The 24,012-nt window shown below is 27.3% G+C and overlaps 1 protein-coding gene across 1 annotated transcript; it reads right to left on the reverse strand.

Moving 5' to 3' along the window:
* Positions 1-3,371: 3,371 nt before the first annotated feature.
* On the reverse strand, positions 3,372-22,392 carry LOC145829294 (integrator complex subunit 4-like). Its single transcript, XM_082937053.1, has 23 exons — positions 22,306-22,392; positions 21,036-21,169; positions 20,077-20,261; positions 19,508-19,635; positions 19,143-19,286; positions 18,625-18,764; positions 18,471-18,567; positions 16,314-16,412; positions 15,814-16,012; positions 15,435-15,499; positions 13,737-13,826; positions 13,313-13,416; positions 13,017-13,106; positions 12,196-12,311; positions 11,801-11,937; positions 11,363-11,476; positions 10,591-10,731; positions 10,312-10,395; positions 8,051-8,163; positions 7,202-7,430; positions 6,737-6,882; positions 6,375-6,474; positions 3,372-3,804 (listed from the first exon to the last, which is right to left on the reverse strand). The coding sequence occupies exons 1-23, from the start codon at positions 22,375-22,377 to the stop codon at positions 3,652-3,654; spliced, it is 2,880 nt and encodes a 959-aa protein (XP_082793179.1). The 5' UTR covers positions 22,378-22,392; the 3' UTR covers positions 3,372-3,651.
* Positions 22,393-24,012: the final 1,620 nt, after the last annotated feature.

The following is a 24,012-nucleotide window of genomic DNA, read 5'->3' on the forward strand; positions in this document are numbered from 1 at the left end:
TGGGATTTCGATATCCTCTATTTTGTCTGCAATGGGTGAGTGAACATTATGTGATTTTCTTGCACGTCTAAAATTTATAAGAAGGTTTTTATAAAAAGCTTACTTTTAAACTTGGTTATCTTTTAACTTGGTTTACTTTAAAAGTACAAAAACTCATAATCTAAATAAAATAAAAACTCTATATCTAAAGGATATTGACTGGTATAAGCTAAAACTTACACTAAAATGTAATTTAATTATATGAAAATACAAAATAATAAACACTTTATCAAAATATAAGCTCTACGTCTAAAGGATATTGACTGGTATAAGTTAAAGCCTATACTAAAATAAAATTTTGTTTTGTAAAATCAATAAAAATCATGCACTTTTTGGAAATAAAGCTGTTAGTCCAAAAGGTATTGATACTAATTTGAACAAATTGAAATCCGTACTAAAATGAACTTTACTTACATTGCAGCTCTTTTCAATGACTTTTCTTTTGGTAATGAGCCTTTGATTGATAGTGGAATTCCATTTATTGCCGAAGTCACAAGTCCTTTTGGACTTGCACTAGGAACTAGTACTAAAGTTTAAAATAACATTTACGTAACAAACAAAACATACATTTTTAAACCTATACTAGCTTGTTCAAAACATAAACAAACAAAACATAAACTCTTTTACACTTTCTTTAAACACAAGAACTTGTATTGTTACTTTTACTTTCACAGCTTAAACGTATAAGTAAACTATGTGTTTAAATAAAAGAAACATTTATTTTCAACTAATCACTAATACTTATAATAATGTTAATGTTGAAATGCTAACTTCATGAACTAAGTGTTAAAATTAATCCTATCATAAACAAGCCTTATACTTTCTATTATGTTCAAAACATTTTAAATTTTTTAACTAAATAGACTAAAAACGAAAAAAGCTAAATCAAATATAAGGATATGAGAAACACAATGTTCTTTCACCCTATTTTTTTAATAGTCGGTAAGTTTATGTTGTTAAATTTGTTAGACCTTACATTTAAATTATGTTCAAATTTTTTTTTAATAAAAATCTTAAAATAAATAAATACTGCAACGGCTTTGCGTCGATTAGCGGGGAAAATTACTTTTCTTTTTATTGGGTTCATTTTATTGTAATGTTTTGGCAGTAACTTGTTGCCGTTGTTATGAGCTCATTTTGGCTGTGCTTTTGCACAGTTAACTTGACGCCATTATTATCTTGCTCAGTTGTTCAAGAATTTAGTTTAAACGAAAATTTTGTGTTCTGTTTCTTTGATTCGGTATTTCGATTAGTTGTTAGAACTTAATTGTTAGTTGTTAGAACTTAATTTAAAAGTAACTTAAGAAACTATCTACGACCTATCTTATAATAACGTGTTAAGTCAGTTAAACGCTAAACCTAATTAAACGCTAAACGCTAAACGCTAAACTTAATTGTTAGTTGTTAGTTGTTAGAAGTTAATTTAAAAGTAACTTAAGAAACTATCTACGACCTATCTTATAATAACGTGTTAAGTCAGTTAAACGCTAAACCCGCATATATAAAAGTAACAATATCGGCAGATGGTAAAATGCAAACATGAGTACAAACACTTTTGAAACAATCGGCTTAAAATAATCAAATAAAAATTTTACTGATCAAACTTCAAATTGTACTATTTCTTAAAATTTAAAAGAATAGAAAACCTAAATAGACAGAGAAAATTGTAAAATAGTTTTATTTACTTTTGTTGCAGTCTATATATAAATTTTACACATTTACACTTTTATTTAACGTATTTACTAATATACTAGTATTTATTAGTTGCTAGGTACTTTTGTTGCTAGGTTTAAACAAGTAGTTTTACGTTTAAAATATGATAGTAAATATTTAAATATGTTAGTTAAAATATCTTAATAAAATGATTTGATAGAATTCTTAAAATTATTTTTGTATTGTTATTATTAAGTTGAGGTTTGCCATAGAGTAACTAGTGTATTTCTATATTAAATACAAAGTTTTAGTTGAAGCTTTAACTTAAAACATATTAAAAGCTTGTAGTATTATGTTGCATAGTTTATTTTTATATTTTTCAACATAACATATAAGCATAAACAAATGTGTCATTCCATGCTAAAATGACGCCGTGCGAAAGTGTTACTCCGTGCTAAAGTGACGCCGTGCTAAAGTGTCATCCCGTGCTAAAGTGTCACCCCGTGCTTAAGTGACCCCGTGCTAAAGTGTTACCCCGTGCTTAAGTGACGCCGTGCTAAAGTGTCACCCCGTGCTAAAGTGTCACACCGTGCTAAAGTGACACCGTGCTAAAGTGTCACCCCGTGCTAAAGTGACACTCCGTGCTAAAGTGACGCCGTGCTAAAGTGTCACCCCGTGCTAAAGTGTCACACCGTGCTAAAGTGTCAAACCGTGCTAAAGTGTCACACCGTGCTAAAGTGTCACACCGTGCTAAAGTGTCACACCGTGCTAAAGTGTCATCCCGTGCTAAAGTGTCACACCGTGCTAAAGTGTCACCCGTGCTTTTCTGACCCGTTCCCCTATACCAGATTGCTATTCGGTCTATAGTACGAGTTACTTATTTTTACATAAATTATGTACTTGTATTGAAAAAACTTACTACTTTATTACACTTAAGGTATGTTATAAATCCTACAAACTTTGTAAAACCATAACTTTTTATGGAAATAAAAATTCTTTTGGTGAGATAAGCTATAACGTTTAAATAGAATTTGTTTTACAATACTTACTCAATGAGTTTCAAAATATTTATGAAGATATATGCAGTAAAAATAATAATTTTATACAAACTTATTGTAAGCATTAGTTTGTTACTTTTATTAATTTTGTTAGCAGTGAAAATTAAGCAAATGGAAAGTTGAAAATTGCAACTTTATGATATTTTTCTATATTAAAAAAAAATGTTTTTGTATGTGTTAGTTTTAGCTAATTTACTGAGTTAAAATATTATTGACAAAAAAAAACCATGAACTAGCTCTGCGAAAAACATAGACTATTCTATAAAAATATTTTTAATAGAGTTTAACAAGATTTTTTAACAGAAATAAATTGTTTATGAAGTTTGGTATTGTTCAATTAAGTACTCCTATTTTCAATTGAAACATTTTAATTAGTTCACAATACTTATCACATTTTTTATAGATCTATCATTATATAAAGAAAGATATTTTTTATTAAAAAAAGTTTTTAGACTTAAGTAGTAAATAATTTACTAGAAACTGCAGTACACTACATTATCAAAAAAAAAGATTTTTTAATTTACAAGTAACTTGATTAATAGAAAGTTTACACTAGACTCAGTACTGTTTTTTATTTCAAACTTCAAGTTTTTTTATGAAACAGAGTGTAATCAGTTTAGTTATATAAAAGGTAGTATTAAATATAAGAATGACAATGCTTAGTTTTACTATCATCAAATTGATAACACTAATTTTTAATCTTTACTAAAAATAGGGTTTACAAACAAAATTTTAGCAAGAAAAACATAAAAGTCATAAAATTAAACAAAAAAAAAATTAAGTAGTAAACTTTACATGTCTTACAAGTTTAAGGTAAATAAAATATAATTTTATTTTCAACATTTCAGGAAAATACTGATTAGTTTTTATAGTAATTTTCTAAAACAAAACATTAAACAAATTATTTAGTTCCAAGTAAAATGTCAACGTTCTGTGACACCTTAAACACGAGCTTTTGTTTGTTCGAATTACTTAGTGGTTCAATGGGAACCATCACCATGGAGACTTGAACAGTTCCGTCTTGGGTCCACTTGGCGTCAGTACCGAGTTCCACCTAGCGACAGTTGTTGTTTGTGAAATACTTAAGTATATGAAAAGTTGCTTAAAAATTTTAAGAGAGCATAGATTTTAATAGCTAATTATATTTTATTTTTCACTATTTATAAGGAGCCTCTTCAACCCTACCATAATTTTCATTAATATATCAAAAATTAGTTTTTTCATTCTAGCAGTAAAAAGTATTTAGTGGCCTATAAAACAATATAAAGTACAAATGCCATTGCTTTAGCAATAATGTATAACTTTTCATCAGATTTAAATATAGTTGTTAATATTAGTTTAAACGGCTTATAAGTCAACGACTACTTTAAAACTTACTTAGTTTTTATATAACTAAATAATAAAATTTTTCCTTAGAAAATACCAATAGAGATCCAATATTTATGATCTGTTCGGATCTTGATGCAGATGCAAAGCTACAATACTTACATTATATATTTTAAACATTTGATAAAAAATTTATTTGAGTTGCTAGTTTTGTTTAACATTTATCTAAATGTAAAGTTTCAAAGTGTTCAAGCAACTAGTTTTAAATAAACCAATATTTTAGTAACAATATCTAGTAATGCATATATAGTTGTTTATTAAATCATGGTTGCTGAAAACAGACAGAGCTGAAAAAATTTTCGACTTTTTTATGAAATATTCCTGACTTTTTTTCAAATGTAGTTTTTATCACTGTTTGTAAGTTTTCTTGAATTTCCAGTTTTCTAGTTCAAAAAACCTAGAAGTACCATCATAAAACTTTCTTTAAATTGTCTTAAATTGTGCACAATGTGTTTTTATGATAATTTCCACATGTAAAAAAATTTTCAGCTAAAATCTCAGTTAATCTTTAAAAAATCGAATTCCATCAAGGTGAAAGTTTCTTCAAATCATATAAAATCTTGCACAGGTTGTTTTTGTGGTACTTGGCAAGTGTAATTTTTTTTTCTAGCCAAAAACTAAAAGTCGCCGTACTTATGGTTCTACCCTAATGAACACCACTTGCATTAAAAGTTCTTTTTATCATCATATCTAATGAGCCATTCAGATTTTTTTAGAAAGCCAAGAATTCTTAAAATATGTTGGGGTTGACCTTGATATAGTTAAAATATAATATACTTAAGATCATACTTAAGTTTACTTAAGTATTATAAACGGGTCTGGATAAAAAACAATTTTGATTAGTCTGAGTTCGAAAACCCTCTACATAAAGTATTATTTTTCTGTACAAATAATTCTAACTAAACACATTAAAACAAAAATTAATTCATTCTCTGTTACATAGTAAATACTTACGTGAGATCATAAAAGTTTTTAATTTATTCCAAAAATGAGATTAGACCCTGAATAAAAATAAACTTCAAAAGCAATATTTTTTAAAATACAATATTAGCAAAATGCAGTTTTAGTGAAGATAAACTTTCTTAAAAGAGCATGTTTATACCAAATTTCCTGACTTTTTTACAAAAACCTTATTTTTTGCTGACTTTTGCTTTTCCTGACTTTGTGGCAATCCTGGTAAATAATTAAGATCTCTTAGTTCAATAATCGGTGATTAAAGTTGCTGTATCTTATGTAGCTTACATGTAGTCATATTTTTTATTACCATTTAATATTAATGTACACATAAGTAAACTTAATAAAAATAAACTAAGATCTTATTGCTGGTGAAAACTTTAATTAAAGTCATTGTTTGGATCAGAAATAAAACCATTTTTTTAAAAACTTGTAGGAAATATAAACTTATTGAAAAACAGTAATCTTTTTATTTAATTAAAAATATATAGTAAAGTATAGATAGAAAAACACACTGACTTTATAATTTAAACTCATACTTCTATTCAACCACAATAAAAGTTATTTTATTTCAATTAGTAACATAAAACTATTTGTTGTTTGTTAATAACTACCGTTTTAGTTATCAGGCGTCTTTTCCTAACATACAGGGTTGCCACTCGTTTTTTCAAATTTTTTCCAGGTTTTCCAAATTTCTTCCAGGTTTTTAAAAGTACACATTTTTGGGTTTTAAGTTAATTTTTATTTAAGAAACTCTGTTAAATAGTATAAAAATATTGAAAAGATACTGTAATGTTACTTTAAATGTGTTTTTTAATAAAAAAAATTTTTGATGAAGATTTTTTGTGTCTAATCAAAATTTTACAGCTAAAAATGTTAAAATTATTAAAAGTTCCAGGTTTTTCCAGGTTTTTTTCAAAATTTCTCAAATTTTAGGTTTCCAGGTAAAGTGGCAACCCTGTAACAAAGTAAAAATCTATATGCTTCATTATTAAATAAGAAAATAAAGTGTTTGTATGTGTTTTAAAAGTTATTTTAACGCTTGTCCATATTTAAAAAATAGTTTACTTAAACTAAACACTTAACTTTCCTAATTTTATAATGTACTTACAAAAATTATTTAAAAACATAACTTACAAACATAGTAAATGAATTTTTTTTTAGTATATATGTGTATATAAGTTAAACTTATACCCATATAGTTGTACTTTTATGTTAGACAACATTAAAACTTTCCTAAAAACAGGAATTTTAAAGTTATATTTGACCATAAAATAAACTTACCACTGTGTTAATATGGTGTTTGAATTGGGAAATTTTTCTAACGTCTCTTGATGTCAATGAAAATTGTTCTGTCGAAAAATCAGCATATTCTACCTGGACCCTAAGTTTAGATTGTGTTAGTAGATTGTTTTAAATTAAGAATTCTAAAACACATACATTCGGTTATACTTAAAACTATGACACTTAAATATCCTCAACTCACTTAAAATTAAGAAATAAAATAATGAAATATCTAATAACTGTAAATGAGTTATCTAAACAAAAAGTCTAAAAAACTTCTGTATAGGGAAGAACTTTTATATTAACAAATAATTGATAGTCCCTTTATCAAAAAACTGTCGCATCTTCAAAAAGGAACTAACCTCAACTGTCTGACTGGGTCAACGATGTTTTGCACATTTGCTTGGAATTTCAGAGGAATTGTTATCGTCGGTGTTACATAATGAACTTTGCTGGTGCTTTGCTTGGTGCTTTTCGGCAGAACTATGTCCACTTTTCCCTTTTTCACCTGTTGTAATAATTCTATTTAAAATGATAAAATTTTGAGTAAAATATAAATAATTGAATAAAAAACGCTTAGACTAAAATGCATTAGTATACTTATAAAGTACGTTTTATAACAATAATAAAAATAAAATACCTTAATATATTTACTTATTTAAAACCAATTATGCCGTATAAACTTGTACTATTTAACCTAATAATTGATATTCACTTGAACAACTCCATAATTTGTCTTAAGTATGATAAGCAGAAGTAAACCACTAAGTAATGTGCTATTCAAATTAATACAACATTATAATAAACGAAATACAAATAATCCGAACCGATTTATTGAAGGTGATCTTCGACGCCGTCCAGCTGGCCAATAAGAAGAACTTGATGATTAGCGACGTCTTGTGGATGGAATCCAATTGATCGATGCACGAGCGCGTGAACCTGTCGCAATCGAGGTTGTGCTGCCTCATGTGGCCGTCAACGGAGGTTATTTCGTCCAACAGGGTTTGCTGGCACTTCCGCAGGTGGGCGCTGTCTAGCTCGTTTTCTTCGGTTTCACTGCATGTTAAGAAATTCAATAGTTTGTAATTAATTTAGAGGTAAATAAAATATTTTACAAAATTCGTGAAATTCTTAATAAAATTATGTCTTCGGTTTCGCTGGAGTTTAAAAACAAATAAAAATTTAACTAATATTATTTATTTATTAAATAACACAATTTTCAGATCTGATAATCTCATATAATAAAATTACTTTTAAGCTGAAAAAACTTTAGTTTATGTACATTAAAAAAAAAAAAAAAGGTTATTGCTGGACCCTTTTGTATCAATAAGACTTAAACTTAATTCTAGTTAAACTTTAAATTAAATTTAAGTAAGTAATAATCAATAGTCTTCTTGATTTTAATAAACATATTGATAACGAGCATTAATAAAAAAATGATAATAGAATTTATTTTGAAATATAGACTAATTTAATTTCAAATGTTGAACTTATTTTTTGTTTTAAACAAGTTGGGAGTCATACGTTGATGAACAAAACACATGTTATTGATTACTTTTTATTAAACAATTTGCAACTAGTTATTCCATGACAATTACAACCTTAAAATGTTAAAAATTGTATAAAAGCAGACGTTTGTCAAAACTTTACCAGTATAAATAATCTATATGTGATACCTGTTAATGGTTGCCTGAGCCTCACAAACAAACATAAGAACTTGTGCCTTCAGTCTCAGTTGCATGACTTGAAATATTTCACTTGAGCTCAATCCAATGTATAAATACTGCATCTGTTACAGATAAAAAATTAATAAAATTCGTTAGTGTATTTTAAATTTTTATACACTATTCTTCAGTAACACTTTTAGCTAAAAAAAATTGTATTGATAGTAATATATTGCTTTTTTTTTCTTAAATATAAAGCATTCAGTTATAATTGTTGCAATAAAAAGAACAGTTAGCCCTAGACTGCACCAAACGACCATCGGTAACAGTTTCCAAAAAAATCTACAACCGGTTTCGTCTTAAACAGAATTCATCACGCAAATACAGTCGTAAGAAACTACTGTTAACAGTCTAACCAAACGGGTTTTAGCACTAAAGCGTCTATACCTTGGTACAGTCGCCAAAAATAATGTAACTAAACCAATAATAATTAAACGTCTAAGATATTTTTAGTATCAATGGGAGATCACAGTTTACGCTCATTTGATCAGTCAACTAGTATAAATATTTCGGCTGTTTTCAGCAAAGCTGAGATGTGCTTGCCATCATTTGTCACTAAACTGCACCGTACGACTACAGACTGTTGCTGAAACATGTTTAAAAGTTAAAGACTTTATGGCGAAGAAACAATTTGAAAAAAAAAACATTTTGTTTATAAAGACTTTTTATAAAATAATGCACCTTTTGATGTTTATGAGTACAACCATTACAAGTACTGACAAGAAAAAATTGATGAAAGAAACATGTCTATCTCTTCAAACAACTGCTATAAAAATTAATGACTAATTAATTTATCTTAATGATTTAATTTGTAGGCTCAATGAACAACAAATAGTTTTGATATGTTTATTGTAGTTTAGCGTTGGGTACAAGTAGTTATTAAGTGTTATTAGGTTATTAAGCTCAATTAGTTATGTTTATTAGAGAGACTGATAGAAATTTTAAGTCGATATAGAACATTTTATACCTGAAGATCTGCCATAAGGTAGTGAAACTTTAGTTGCACTAATAAGCGTTTTGTAACTAAACGTTTTGTTAATATAGGAAATTTTAGACTTTGTGTCAAACAAAGCAGTGCTTCTGAACCCTTTTCTAAAGTTCAACTTTTCCGTGGAACCCCTAATTTTAATTTTTCATAAAATGTTTATTTAAATAAATGTTCTTTTTTAAATTTCGAAAGGCTTCACGGAACCCCTGAGAGGCATCGCGGAACCCTAGGGTTCCGCGGAACCCAATTCAGAAGCACTGAAATAAAGGACACAGCAAAGTACGAGAAAAGAGTTAATCTAATTTAGATGAATCAAATATTGATAAGAAGATAATCTAACAATTACAACTAATGGTGAGCTTGCTCTAATTGAAAAAGACAAGATTTTATCACTTTATTTAAAAAATATGTTAATCATGAGATTTTCAGTTAACATTGCTCGTTTTATAAAAAGGAATTATGTGCTAAAAATCAAAAATGTTATTGATGATACTTTATGAAATGTAATAAATTAACTATTTTTGTTAAAACTGTTAATTTCACCAAACAAAAAAGTTTAAAAACTTCTTAAAAGAGTTTGCAGTGAGTATGAAGTGAAGACATATTGTATTTCTGTAAAGTTATTTGGCAACGCATAATAGCAACCAAAAGTATTTTAGTTATTGTTGCCTTAAATACAAGTGTTCTTAAAATATTTTTTTTTAATTGAAATACTTATTTATTATTATTTTTATACATCACTTAAACATTGCTCAACTTAATTTGTACTTGGAAACTAGTTATGTTTCTCAGTTTTTGAGCTGATAACTAGTTTCACAATTACTGCTTTTTATAGGACAGCTAAAAGCTGGTATATGTACACTTTTGTAGTTTATTTCAAAGGAATTAAATATTTTCTGTTAGCTATTCGAATTGTAAAAATTTTTGTAAAACTTTGTTTTGAGTATTTAAATATTTTTTTCTGTGAATGAATAAAAGTTCAATTCCAGTTAAAATTGATCACTAAACCTTTTTCAATGGAGACAAGTTTAAAAAATCCATAGGGGTAACACAATGCCTTAATTTTATAAGAAATTGAATTCTCATTTGTCAAGAAAAATTTATGCATGTGCGGAAGTACGTACTTTCGTAAGCAGTTTTTTATAAGCATGAAACAAATTGAATCTTTAAAATTAAATATATTCTTTTAACAAGTAGAATGTAATTAAACAATAAAATTGACTACCTCATAGGTCAGTTGGATTATTTTATTCGCATCACTCTTTGCGGATTCTGATGATATACTACGATTGCTCTTCACATCGATTGACTGAAAGATAATTTCATAAACGGAGTTCAAATGTAAAAAACACGACAATACTTTCTAACAATTATTTTTACCAAAAACCTAAATAATATATTAAATCATAAATTGATAAAAAATTCCTATCACAAAATTTCTATCATCACAAAGAAAAATTTGATAAAGCTTTAAAACTCGAAGTAGAAGTAAATAAAAACTAACATTGTATAGGAGCAGTTGTGAATTGAGGAAATCTCTCATACACTGGCAGGTAGATGAGTATTTCGGTGCAAGCTCTGATATTTTGTCCAGATTTTCTATGCTGTGTTCCAATATCAACTTTCTTTGCGACATGTTTGTATTCTGGGAAGATATAGTTTTTTTTTTCTTTTGCAGTTTGCTTGATTGACTAAACTTATTGTAAATTTGCTTGTCTGATAACAAAATATCGCATCTATTTTTACGAAAAAAAACCTTCACTGTTCCTATTAGAAGTGTATAGCTAAGTTTAAAATAAATGTTTTACTTAAATCATTTAGAAACTCTAAAAAGAATTATCAGCATTAAACAAAAATACTAGTTAATTTTTTTGTTTAAAGTTTATATAAAAAAAAAATTGACCAAACCCATTAAAAAAGGCAGTAAGAATTTAATAAGTAGCGAAAAGTCATTAAAAATATTTTAATCTTTTTAATTGTGAAGTCCATTAACGTAAGTTTAAAGAGATAAGTGTTATGAACTGACTAAAATCTTTAGATAAAGACTAAGAAAATTCATAGTAAAAATTTATTATGAGTAAAATCTTATTTATTTACCGATTAAAATATTATTACTTTATTGTTATAACACGATTATTAAGCTTACTACAGTTGATTCAATCAGTTAAACATTTCATTGTTAAAAAGTTAATCTCCAAGTTTTGAGAATTTATTTTTACTCAAGAGTGAAAGTTTTATCTGAAGTTAGGTTAAAAAATAAAAGTAAAACTTGTTACCTGCAGACTGTTAACCATTTGTTGAATATTTTTTAGGAATGCTTCTGTTTTGTTGCACGCTTGTGATTCGTCAGTTTTAGTCACATGACCTTCCACGCAATTAACTGTACTTACCTTAAAAATAGAGGTTGCTTTTTAGGTCATTAGAGCAATAAAATTGAAATAAAAATCATAGGCAAGTTATAATGTTTATTTTCAAGAACAATATAGAAATTAAATTAAACAAAAAAAAAATTTTTACTTACAACAAATAAATATTTTTTTAGATAAAAGCTGATGAACAAGTAAGTACAAAATACTATTATAAAGTAGTTACGAGAGACATATAAACAAAAAAAAAATGTGTTCACAGCAACTGTTTCATGCTTATATCGGATATCTTCAAATAGATATAAAGAAAATTCAACAAAAAAAAACCACTAAAAAAAAAATGAAAACCTTGAGTCCCTGAGGAACGACGTCAGGTATGGTGTCCTTGAGGTACTGGTAATGCCTGATGACGTGCTCGGGAAACAACTGCGTTATTTGAGGCTGAACGCTCGCCGCGTTGAATACCAGTATCAGCTTTGTCACATCTGAGAGTAATATTAATTTGAGTGTGAATCTTAATTAAAATAGTTTAAGTTTATATACTTGAAGTTTAGTGATTTCAAAATTAAAGGTGGAAACTTTATCATAAAAAGTAGAAAAATATTTATACACAAGAAATGTTATAGAAAACAAAATTACACCTCAAGATAAAATTTAATTCCAAGATCAAAACTTGAGTACAAAAATACAAAAACTGTGTTCTAGACTAAAAAAATCTACTAGAAATAAAAAAAAAAACGAACAATGCGGGTTATCCATGGGCTGTTCCCTGCCATCGAAATACGCGTGTATGTTGAGCAGCTGAGTTGTCAGCATGTACACCAGTTCGCTGTGGTGCAACCCCAACTTCTTCACTGTCCTGACAAGAAGTATGTAAAATTTTGTAGTTTGAATACTACATTTACACAAACTCCATGATTTACTATTTAAATAAGGTAACTGTTGTTGGATATAAACAATTGCTTTAGCTAATATTTAAATTGTTTTACATAAAAAAAAACTAAAGATTTTGTTACAGAGGATATATAAAAAAAATACGAGATAATGCAAATGTATCATATCTAAACTATATCTATAAAAATCAAAATTACTTTCCAAATAATATTTGATCAAAAAACTAACTATACACTATAAAGCAATTTCAAGTTTGAAAATAGCATTTTACATGAACTCTAAAAACTTTCAATTTAGGAGTTTTATAAAATATTCAAGTTTAAAATTATTTAATTAAATATTACTTTGGTTGTATAAAACAACAGAAAACTAAAAAAATATAAACAAAAAGTAGCTTTTTTGAAATATTTTTTAATTTTTATATTAATTGTGCATTTTAAAAGTTCTATATTGTTTACGGTATAAAGTTTTCAGAAGGTCACACTAAAAACCATACAAAAATGATAAATAAGAAGAATAATAATATTTCATAAGTTGCTTTCGTAACAAGTAATACTCATTAGTATTTTATTTATAATCTAAAAAATTTAGTATACATATATATTTACAAACAATTATTAATAAAATTAAACTATTTGGAAACAGTGAATCAAAACTATTATTAACTAACTTGTAAATAGATGGTTTATCACTCGGGTAGTCTTTCAAGTTTTTTAATAAAATATTTACAGTGTCCCATAAGCATCCTTTAGAAACTATCCTGTTTTAAGTGATTATAAATTTTAAAAAAAGTATTAACCATATAGTCTAAAAACACAAACTACACATATTATAACTAAAACAGTAAAAAGAAATTAACAAAAAAACATTACAGAACAGATGGCCGAAAACTTTATTTCGGCAAAAATTATAGTGACAAAGTATAATAACGCAAAACGAGAAGTAACAACTTTAACAGAATAAAACCTGCAACTACTAAGAAGTTCGTGGATTCCTCGTCTAATATCAAAGCTGGCATCTCCCATGGCACAATGCACGTTCTCAAGTTGATGTTCCAAGATTACCACTTTCTAAAAAAATAAAATGTACGCTAGGGTTGCGCAAGATCTAACGTTAAACTGATAAACGTGACTTGATTTGCTCACGAAACAAATTTACATGTTAGTCGTTTTCGTTTAGGAAGATGGAATAAAAAATATCCTTTGTTTACTGCTTTTTTAGCTTGAACAAAAACCATACTTCATAAACTTATATCAATCCAGTAAAACTACTCTTTATAAAATTGAATTTTAAAAATTGATAACTATGAACACGTAAAAATAAAATTCAACTAAGTTTTGACAAATAATGAAGTACAAAGTTAATAAAAATAAATAGTTATTGAACTTACTTCGACAATTTTGTGTATTGAATGTACAGCATTCAATCGCACTGATTCTATTTCATCGTTGAGACAATCTACGAGAAAATCTACAGCTTTCTGTTTGAAAAACAGATAAATTTAACTTAGGTAATTAACTTGTTATATTGTTATGTGTTTTTGTTATATTGTTATGTGTTTACTACCTATGATTATACAACATAACTTTTATAATTATATAAAAAACTAAACACTACTAACTATAATTACTTACAAACTTATTTATTTAAGGGCATGGGGGGTTAAAAACTTTTTTCACAATTTGATCTTATCTTATTGAGTTTTAAGTAAGCTACAAGATAATTTTTACAGATTTTTAAAATTCAAATTAATTTTTGAGATATACTAGGTCAAAGTCGGCAACAATAGGTTCCTTATAGGAGGCGCAAACTAAAATGGCAAAAAAAGACTTTTTCACTAAAAATATATCTTCTCCTACGTTTGTTGAGATAATTTCCTCAAACTTTCAATAGATGTTTCTTGCAACATTTAGAAAATTCTGTTGTAAAGATTTCATAAAATAAATAAAAAACTATGAAAAAAATCCAAAAAAAATTGTTGCTTATTTTTTTATAAAATTTATATTTTAAAATCTTACTTTAAATTGCTTACGACAGAATTTTATAAATATTGCAAGAAACATTTCCTAAAAGTTTGAGGTATTCATCTCAAAAAACGTAGGAGAAGATATATTTTTAGTGAAATAGTCTTTTTTCGCCATTTTAGTTTGCGCCTCCATAAGGGACATGTTGCTGCCTCTGACTTTGAACTGCTATATCTCAATTTTTTTTTTTGAATTTCATAAATCTTTAAAAATTATGTTGTAGCTTAGTTAAAACTCTATAAAATAAAATTAAATTGTGAAAAAGTTAATAACCCCCCTATTACCTTAAATCTACTTATACAAAAAGAATAAAGAAGACCAGCTACCAATTGTACTTTACTGATAAATAAATAAGACATATAAGTTCTTTGAACTAGAATGTTGTTATGCGTTCTCAAAATTTTGAGTGTCTTTATTTTGTTAAAAAATTAAGTATTTAATGTTAGCTGGATAACAACTTAATTTAGTTAAGTGTGTTCTTTGATACTCTTCTACAAAACCGTTTTATTATTTATTAGCTTTTTGGATATTAATGAAAATTTATAAGGAGTTAAATTATAGTTTTTTTAGACTTCTAAATATCACTAAATTTGCATTTATTTCCGCTTCGTTACTTACAGATCAAGAAAATTTAACACTTAGTACTCTAAATACTAGAAAACTGCTATTTAAAGTATTAACAAGTGTCGTTTAACTTACTTTTAGAACTCTTAGCATTAGCCAACTTTTAATATATGACTCGTAAAAATTGCAGCACTATGATAGTAAAATTTGCAATGTTTTAAACTATGTACAGAAATATTAAATTTATTAAGTTAAACACTTGACAGAACTTATTGGGTACTTAGTTTACACAAAAGCAAAACTCCAATTAAAAATGGATTAGATTGTGCTTTAAAGTAACATTTTCAAAATTTTGTTGGCTTATTAAAAAAAAAAATTTACTATAAGAACAATTTTATTACCAGAAAGATAAAAGATTAAAACTTCAAATCATAGATTTTGCAATTACTTAAAAACCTTTAAAAGTCTTTAAAATCAATAAAATGTAGCATGAAACATACTTGAGCGAGTGCGGGATTTTGTGTGGCGAGCTCCGTTAGCGAATCGACTGCTGCGCTTCTCACTTCTGCAAAAATAATTAACTCAAACAAATTTTAAATTATAAAAAAAAAAAACGTTCTTGTTTTAAAACAGGGTTTCCCAAAGCGGGTGATTTTGGCCATCAGGCGTTAATAACTAGTAAGGGATCGGAAAAGTAATTGAGTACTAATTTACAAGTAAAAGAGCGATGTCCAATAAAGAATGGCGATTATTTGTTTAATTTCCACCGTTGGCAATTATTAAAATGCGTTTGGGAAACCCTGTCTAAAACATACAGTGCATCAAAAGCCGGAAAACAATTGACGTAGCAAGCTTTAAGAATGAACAACGAAATTTTACCCATCATCTCATCCTCGAGCCCGTGCACGAAGGCACCGCAAGCGCCGCTGTTTATGATGGAAGGCTCGTTCTGCGGCTGCTTGAGCTCCAGCGGGTCGTCGTCGGCCCAGTTGTGACCCGAGGAGTATTCCGACTTCGCCCCGGCGCTCACGTCCAGCTGGATCCCTTCCATAGCCTTCTCGTTCAGCGATTTCTTTTCCTGTTGGTTTTTTTATTGGTTGTGTTTTACTAAAATGCTCACTGACGTGAGTTGTGGCAAGACACGTGAAAAATTAACAACCCAGGTAGACAACATTTATTTAACGTAGAATTAAACTAATTTGAGAAGATGTATGACTCATTTCCAAATTCATTTTTAGTATTTAAGAAAACAGCTCTGAGAATTAAAAAACTTTTATAGTAAATTTTTAAATAGCTGATTTAAATTTTTCTTTTAAGCAAAGGTAAACTAATTTTAAAGAAATCTTTTTTTATATCACATCAAAAGTAAAATGCCTTACTTTGAGATCACTCATGAGCTTCTTGTCGAGAGTTTGAAACTTAAAAGCATTGGAAACTTGGTGCAGACTTCCCAGTAATCTTGCTGCTTCTGCGCGTACCTGTCAAACTTGTAAACATATAACAAAAACTTAAATAAAATTATAAAACAGTTAGTTCATTTCTATTATATAATAATACATAATCATGGTGGATGGCAATTGTTTATTAACAAATGTTATCTATAGAGCGATGGTAATTACATTAATGTGCTTGTTTATAAGGTTGTGTTTTTGGATAAGCAGTTTTCAGGTTAATTTTTCTCGATAAACATTCAACTTTTTATATACAGGAAAAAAATGTTTAAATTAAATTTTATGGTAATAATTTTAATTACTAATTAATATGTAATTTAAGCTAGCAAAAGGGTTGATCATGCCAATTCGATCATCAGACCACAAGCTTCAGTAGACTGAAACCGGTACCGTCCTTATTAGGACTCATCAGTCTTGCTTCATGTGAAAGGATGATAAACCGTTTGTAGATTGACGACTGCAAGTTTTTTGGTTGTGACTGACTTATGAGTCCTAATAAGGACGAAACCGGTCCCAGTTTACCGAGCTTGTAGTCTGATGATCGAATTGGCATAATCAACCCTTTTGTTAAACTTGAGCTTGTCTCACGGCAAACGAAAGTCCAGGCTTCTGCTCTGCAGACTTTCGCCGATGGTTCTTTGTAAATTAAGCTAGTTTATTATTTTTATTAATTTTGTATTTTAAATTAAAGTACATGCTTGTGATTCACTTTAAAAATTATGGTTTTTTTGTATTACATCAAGATAGCTATTTCTTTATAGCGGGGTTTCCCCAAATAGTGATATTGCCCATATGGGTGATTTTATCTATCAAGAGTAAGAACTAGTTAGGAGTGAAAAAGTAAATTGCTAATTAGTGTAAAAGGGCGGTATTTAGTGAAGAAGAGCGATTGTTTTTTAGTTTTGTGCCAGATGAGCAACTATAAAAATAAATTAAAAAACCTGCTTTAAAGCAAAAAATTACCTAGCGATCAAAAACTGACATGAGCCACTATAAACCAGAATTTTCGAAACTCAAATCCATACCCTTTGGAGGCGATATCGCCTACTTTGAGAAACACTGCTATAAATTAACATGAGTTAAAACCTTTAAAAATGTTACGCCTTTTCAGCCTTTTGCAAGTTACTTTTACCTTAGGCCCTTATATTTTTAACTTTATATTTTCTTTGACAGACACTAAAAGTAGGACAATATATGTATATATATATACTCTTACGTACTCTACATTTTCAAAACGCAACATACCTCTATAAAAGCATAAGAACCATAAAGTTCAAATCATTAAAGACTAAAAAGCAGACATGCACAACTGGGAGTCAGCATGTTTATTTTTATTATTATAAAGCAGTCCTAAGTTTAAAACAATATATCATATAATTGTAACCATAATTTAAAAAAAAAGTTAATAAATACCTATCTATACTTAAAATGCATAAATAACTACCTACTTTTTTTTAAATAAAATAAAGCCGTTCAATATTTCAAAAGGTTTTATATTCTTGTTTTATTGCAACTGATATGTTTTCAGTTTTTTTTTTTCATAATGTTTACAGGCACCCAGCTTTTACCAAAATTAGTAATTTTTTATAACATTGTTTATAGTTATTTGTCTTAACTAAAAAAGATCTCAATTTAATGAAATGTAAAGAGCTTATTCAAATAAAAATGAGAAAATTAAATATTTAAAACAGTTACTAATTTAGCCTAATTATAAGGCTGAATTATTGATAAGCTTGATTTTTCTAGTATGTAACATTTTAATTTTTGTTTAGAATCTCGTGTATGAATAAGTTTTTAAATAACACTGTAGATTAAACATTGTTATGTGCAGTTTTATATTTTATTTTACTTGAAAAGGTCGCATTTTTTTTCACCGAAACCTGGTCGTAAATAAAATAGTAAATTTACACATCTTTATTTGTATAACATTGTTTATAAAGAAATATTTTTTTTTATAATATTTATTTCTAAACAACGATGTAATGTTCTTTAATTTGATCAACATTTAAAAGTTTTATTACATTCATACCTAAATAAAATTTCACATCTAAAACATTTTCAAATGCAAGTTACTTTCACACTTACCTTAAAAGAGCTGTCATTCACGAGTGTGCAGATCCTCGCAAAAGCATCGTCGACGAGACGGATTTTTTCGTTGGACGACGAATGTGCTTCCACTTTCCTGTATTGATATTACAATAACATATCAAACAATGATATTAGTATGTTTAAAACTAACTTTTCCGGGTAAACTTGCGCAAACTTCCAGACAAGCTGGGAGCTTGTGAACCTGACAAACTCGTAATTGTCCGACATCGATTTGCAAACCTGCTGGTAGTTGACCAGCTCCAAATTCTCACCTCTGTTGTACATGTCTATCTGTTGTTTAATATTATTTTGTGTTAATATTATTTCAGTTTTGATTGTTTTATTGGATGGAAAACGATAACATGTAATAAATAAAATTCAAGTTAGTTCACGTCTGCTTTGGTTAAATACGAGTTATTTATTTATCAATAACACAACATGAGGTTCAGAAAATGCACAACTTAAACAAAATAGGAAGTTAAAAACTAGTTTTATTCAAATCTCATCTTGGTTAATTGAAATTAAGTTCTATTGTAGTTCATATGTTTAAAAAACCAAAACATTACAATTTTAGTTTTTTAGTTACAGTTTTAGACAACAGACCTACTTTCAACAGCTGATTAAAATATCAAGTCTAAAACAAATAGAAATAGTTCAAAGCAAACTGACCAGAGCATTGAGAGCTTGGCACCTGACCCTGGGGTCCTGATCGCACAAGGATTGCGAAACAACGTGCTGCAACGTCGGCTGTTTCTCACCAGTTGCCGAGCTCAATCCCAATTTGCCGATCGCTTGCAGGCATTTGCATCTCACCTGAATGTTGTAAAATGTTATTTGTTGGCAAAATAAATTTAAAATCAAATTTTTCGTATAGCATTACCATTATGTTGTAAACAAGTCAGCAAGGAACGTATTTTACAACATGTAATATGCCTTAAAATTTTAAGACTAGTACAAACTTGAAATATCACAACACCTAGCTGTAATTAATATTCCATTGTAAAGTTATCAAAAAAAAAGTAAATGTATCTAACATTTTGTCTTTCATCGTCAAGTTGCTTCCTAGCAAGCAGTGTGACTTGCTTGTGAAATGCCAAGTCGTTCACACCAACCAGCAGGTTTATCACACTGTCCCACAACTGAGTCAACACTGCGCTCGAAACTGTTTTCAAATCATTTATATAAAAAATAATTCAATATTTTCATGGTTCAAACTAACTGGTGTGTATCAGATGCTAAAAAATTAGTTAATAATTTCCTATTTATAAGATATTATATCTATCAAACTATAAAACAACTGTATATTCAAATAGCGTTTTAAATATTATTTCAATTAATTCTATGTAGTTTAGTATCAAGTATTTTTTGTAACAACCAAATCAAAAGGTGCAGCTTGAAATTACTTTTTTTAAACAATCAGAATATTTACTTGAACTACAAATTTGATATTCGATAAAAAGTTGACCTCTTACCTTATTAAAGCAACGTAAAAAAATTAAAAAGACTTTAACACTTACGCTTATAATATCCACAATAAAGCTTAAATATCATACTTAGAAGACATCTCTTATACCTCTTTTTATTCAAATCTAAACGACAATACCTTCAACTTGCAGCAGCCGCAGGAAGTCTTGGAGGCGGTAAGTGTAATCGTAGCCGAGCGTGTGGCACAGCCTCTCCGTCAGCCACACCAGCTTGCACCTCACCTCGCTGCACTCCTCCACCTGGTACCTCTTGTTGAGCGCGTTGATGCACTCGGACACTTTGGGGAGGGGCGCGGGCAGCGTTCTGTGGGGAAAAAAAATCTGAACTTGGTTATAGTTAAAAACAATTTTTTAAAGAAAATATTTTTTTTTTCAGTAAGTAATTTGTTGTGAAGTGAATTTCAAAAAAGAAACAGTTAAGTATAAAATTAATACAATATATAGGAAATAAATTCAGTAATAAAAACTGATATGTGATATAGTTAGATTATCTTTATAAAATTATATATATTTTAAAACTCAAATGCAATATTTCTTGTACAATTTTTTTTTATTTGGATTTTTGAATATTACTAATTTTTTACTATAGTACTTTGACTTGAAAAATAAAATTTCAACTTGTTAATAAAATATATAATAACAATAACTTTTTTTTCTGAATACTAAATATATAATACTAGAAAACTTATTGAACAATATCTAAATAAGAAATTCAACTATATACAGAAAATCAGTAACTTTATTATAATAAACAAAATTTGAAAAGAGAACTGTTAAAGTAAGCAAATGGTTTAAATTTAATTTTGTGTCAAAATTAAAGGCATTTAGAAGCAACACACTCTGTTCCTCTATTAAACATGTTTTGTTCATTTTTAAAACTAAGTCAGAAATTTTTATTCAAAAAAAAAGAAATGTAAATTTATTGGATTTCTAAACTATAGCTTGTTTTATACAACAGTTAATCTAATATAAAAATTACACAATTTAGTAAGTCTTAATTTAGTAGTTAGTTAGTAGTTAGTTTTTACTATGAAAAACTTTTCAACTTTATACTCAAATAGTTTAAAAAAAATCTTACTTTGAAAACTTTATTAGTTTAAGAAGTACATTATCTGTTGGATTTCCAGATAAATTTATACAAGGAAAATCATCCGACTCATCTTTATTTTTAACTAAAACTATATTGCTTTCATTCAACCTCAGAACTTTTTCCTTGATATAAAAATAACATTATTAACTCACAAATACAGAATTTTTTTTATTTGAACAACATTTTACTAAGATATTTATAAAGAGTTAAGTAAAGTTACAGTGTGAGTAATATGCTGCAAATATTTTGATTAAAAATATTAATGAAAAAAATATTAAGTGATACAGTTTTAAAAGTAAACTTGATAACATCAATTTATAAAAATATAAATTGTAATTGAGTGTAAACTTATTGAGTAAAAAAAAAAAAATTTTGTAGTATTATCTACATTCTTTAGTGTACCATCAATAATTGGAAAAATTAAAATTTGAAATATCAAAAATAAATAACTAGTAAGTTACAATAAGTTTAATGCTGTATGTTATAGATATTTTCTTGTTTTTATTACCATAAAAAGCCTCTTAGTTTATACGGCTTTATGTAAACATTTACAAACTGTTTTTTACATAAGTTAATGTTCTTTATATTGCAAAACTATGTTAACTACCATTTAAAATCGTGACGTTTAGATTTTTTTAAAGTTTTGTTGTTTATTAGAAACTAAACAAGTAGTTTAACTATACTTTAAAATGTAAAATTGCAAAACACCAACATAACAATAATAGAAACTGACATCCAAGTAAATATCACACAGTAAATAGCTCAATGTCTCAATATGACAAAAAACCTATCTCAACAAATTTAAAAAATAAAAATAATTTTGCGTCAAAACCTGCTACTATGTTAATTTTATCCACTTTGCTGATTTACTTAATGAAAAGTCTTTAAAAATTTGTTGTTTAGTATTTTTTATTCAAAAATGGCTTGAGTTGTATCACTAGCTATTTAATGGAATAGTGATAGTTCTCAAACCAAAAGTTCCATAATGCCCGGTCTGTACAAAATACAATCACTAGTATATAAACTGGCAAATAGCTAAAAATACAATTCCAGCCATTTTTTAACAACAACTATTCAACAAAATTTTATAAAGCATTTGTTGATAAAAACATCAACAAAAGTGGATAAAATAAATACTTTTTTGATAGTTCTTGATTTTTATTAATGTACAGTATATAAATCTTTAATACGTTTTATAAACAATTAATACTAAAGGTAAATTGTATATTATACATTTGAAGTAGTTTAAGTGACCAACCCTAGGCTTTCCAGTTTCATATAGTACTTGCGTGTGAGAAAAGGCTCTTTTCTTTGGAAACTTGACAGACATTAGCCTTTTATCATATAATCTATTGATAAAACTTATTCAGCATTCAGCTTAAAAGCAAAAAAATCACTACAGATTACAAAGTTATTTTAATTTCATAAATAAAAAAGGGATTAGTGCTTTAGTACATTTTTTTTTTCAAATAGTGCACTTTTCATATTATTTTCAAAAAATGAAGACAACATTACTGATCAAAAAACCATGTAACATAAATCTACCTTTACATTATAGCATTAGGCTAATGATAAATAATTTTTTCAACAAAATAATATTGATTGGAACATTTATTAATAAAAAGTGTTTATTGCAAACTTGGAAATTTAATGTCAACAACTTTTTACCAGTTTTCAAAAAATTTAAAATTTTACTTTGTAATTTATTGCTTTCTTAACTTAAAACATAAAACGATCTAAATCTTATGTAAATTAATATTATCTTATATAAAGTCGTAGTAAGAAATCATGAACTAAAACTAAACTTGTCACAAATTTATAACAAATCACTCATAAGTTCTCTTTAAATATAATATAACATATTTTGAACTCAACAAAACTACAATTATACTGTAAAAAAACAACAGTTATTTAATTTTCGTACAGGTTTTATCTTTGAATTAAACAATTCACACATGTAACAACAACACACTTGGCTTAAACAAATTGAACTCTGGTTAGTCAATTAGTTCAAAGATATTACAGAAAAGAAAAAAAGAGAATCTTAGATAAATTCAAAGTACTGCAATTTAACTTTTACTTAATTAATATGATAACTCATTTTGGCGATATTTTATATGATGTAAGTGTAAAGTACAACTGTTAGTGCTACAGGCATTATTCATTGACACTTGAAGGAAGTTTAAAGTAACATTATGGTCATAATTTTTACATATAATAAACAAATAAAAAAAAAATGATTTGATCTAAATAAATTAAAATATAAATATCTACAAAATTTAAGCATAAAAAATAGTATTGAAGTAAACTTTCAATTTCTACATAAACTTTTCTAACTACACACTATGCAATATAAATAGACTTTAAAAAAATTTAAATCAGAGCAATTTAAAAATTGGCTCAATGTATAAAACTTAACTTTTTTATTATTTATTTTTTTATTTTTTGAAGCTACTTAGTGTACTTATGTATATGCACAATAATTTATAATTAGAATCTAAGCCACTTAACAGCAGTATTTAACATGGCATTATTGGAAAAAGTATTCAGATTGTAGTATATAAAAAGGTATTTTTAATTACTAGGGTATACATTATGTAACGTACAATCAAGTAATTACTATCAATACTCAATAAAATTCATAAACACATCATAAATTTAGAATTCGGATTATATAAGAACTTATAAATACTTTGGATAAGTTAAATTATTTTCAAAATGTTATTAGGCAATAAATTTTAATAATATTTAATTTATTTTACATTTACAGTTAAAAAAAAACTTGAAAATATTAAGTGAAATTTACATTACAAAATTTAAGGATATTAACAAAAGATTAGTGAAATACAAAAGCAATTATTGAGTGCAAAAGTACTGACATAGCAGCAACAATACCAATAAAATTTAATTGGTTGATTTAAGTTTAGAGGTAGTCAACAATGCAAAAATTTTAAAACCTAAAGAT

The sequence above is a fragment of the Thalia democratica genome, chromosome 2 (genome assembly GCF_965202585.1).
Source record: "Thalia democratica chromosome 2, ktThaDemo2.hap1.1, whole genome shotgun sequence".
NCBI classification, from domain to species: Eukaryota; Metazoa; Chordata; class Thaliacea; order Salpida; family Salpidae; genus Thalia; species Thalia democratica.

What these genes read in the sequence shown, in the direction of transcription:
- LOC145829294 (XM_082937053.1), bottom strand. Translation starts at nt 22,377, where the DNA reads ATGTCTGTCAAGTTTCCAAAGAAAAGAGCCTTTTCTCACACGCAAGTA. An exon ending in TGAATGACAGCTCTTTTAAG is followed by an intron (nt 16,413 to 18,470) that starts GTAAGTGTGAAA and finishes CAAGTTTGACAG; the next exon opens with GTACGCGCAGAAGCAGCAAG. An exon ending in AACACCATATTAACACAGTG is followed by an intron (nt 3,805 to 6,374) that starts GTAAGTTTATTT and finishes AACTGTCGCTAG; the next exon opens with GTGGAACTCGGTACTGACGC.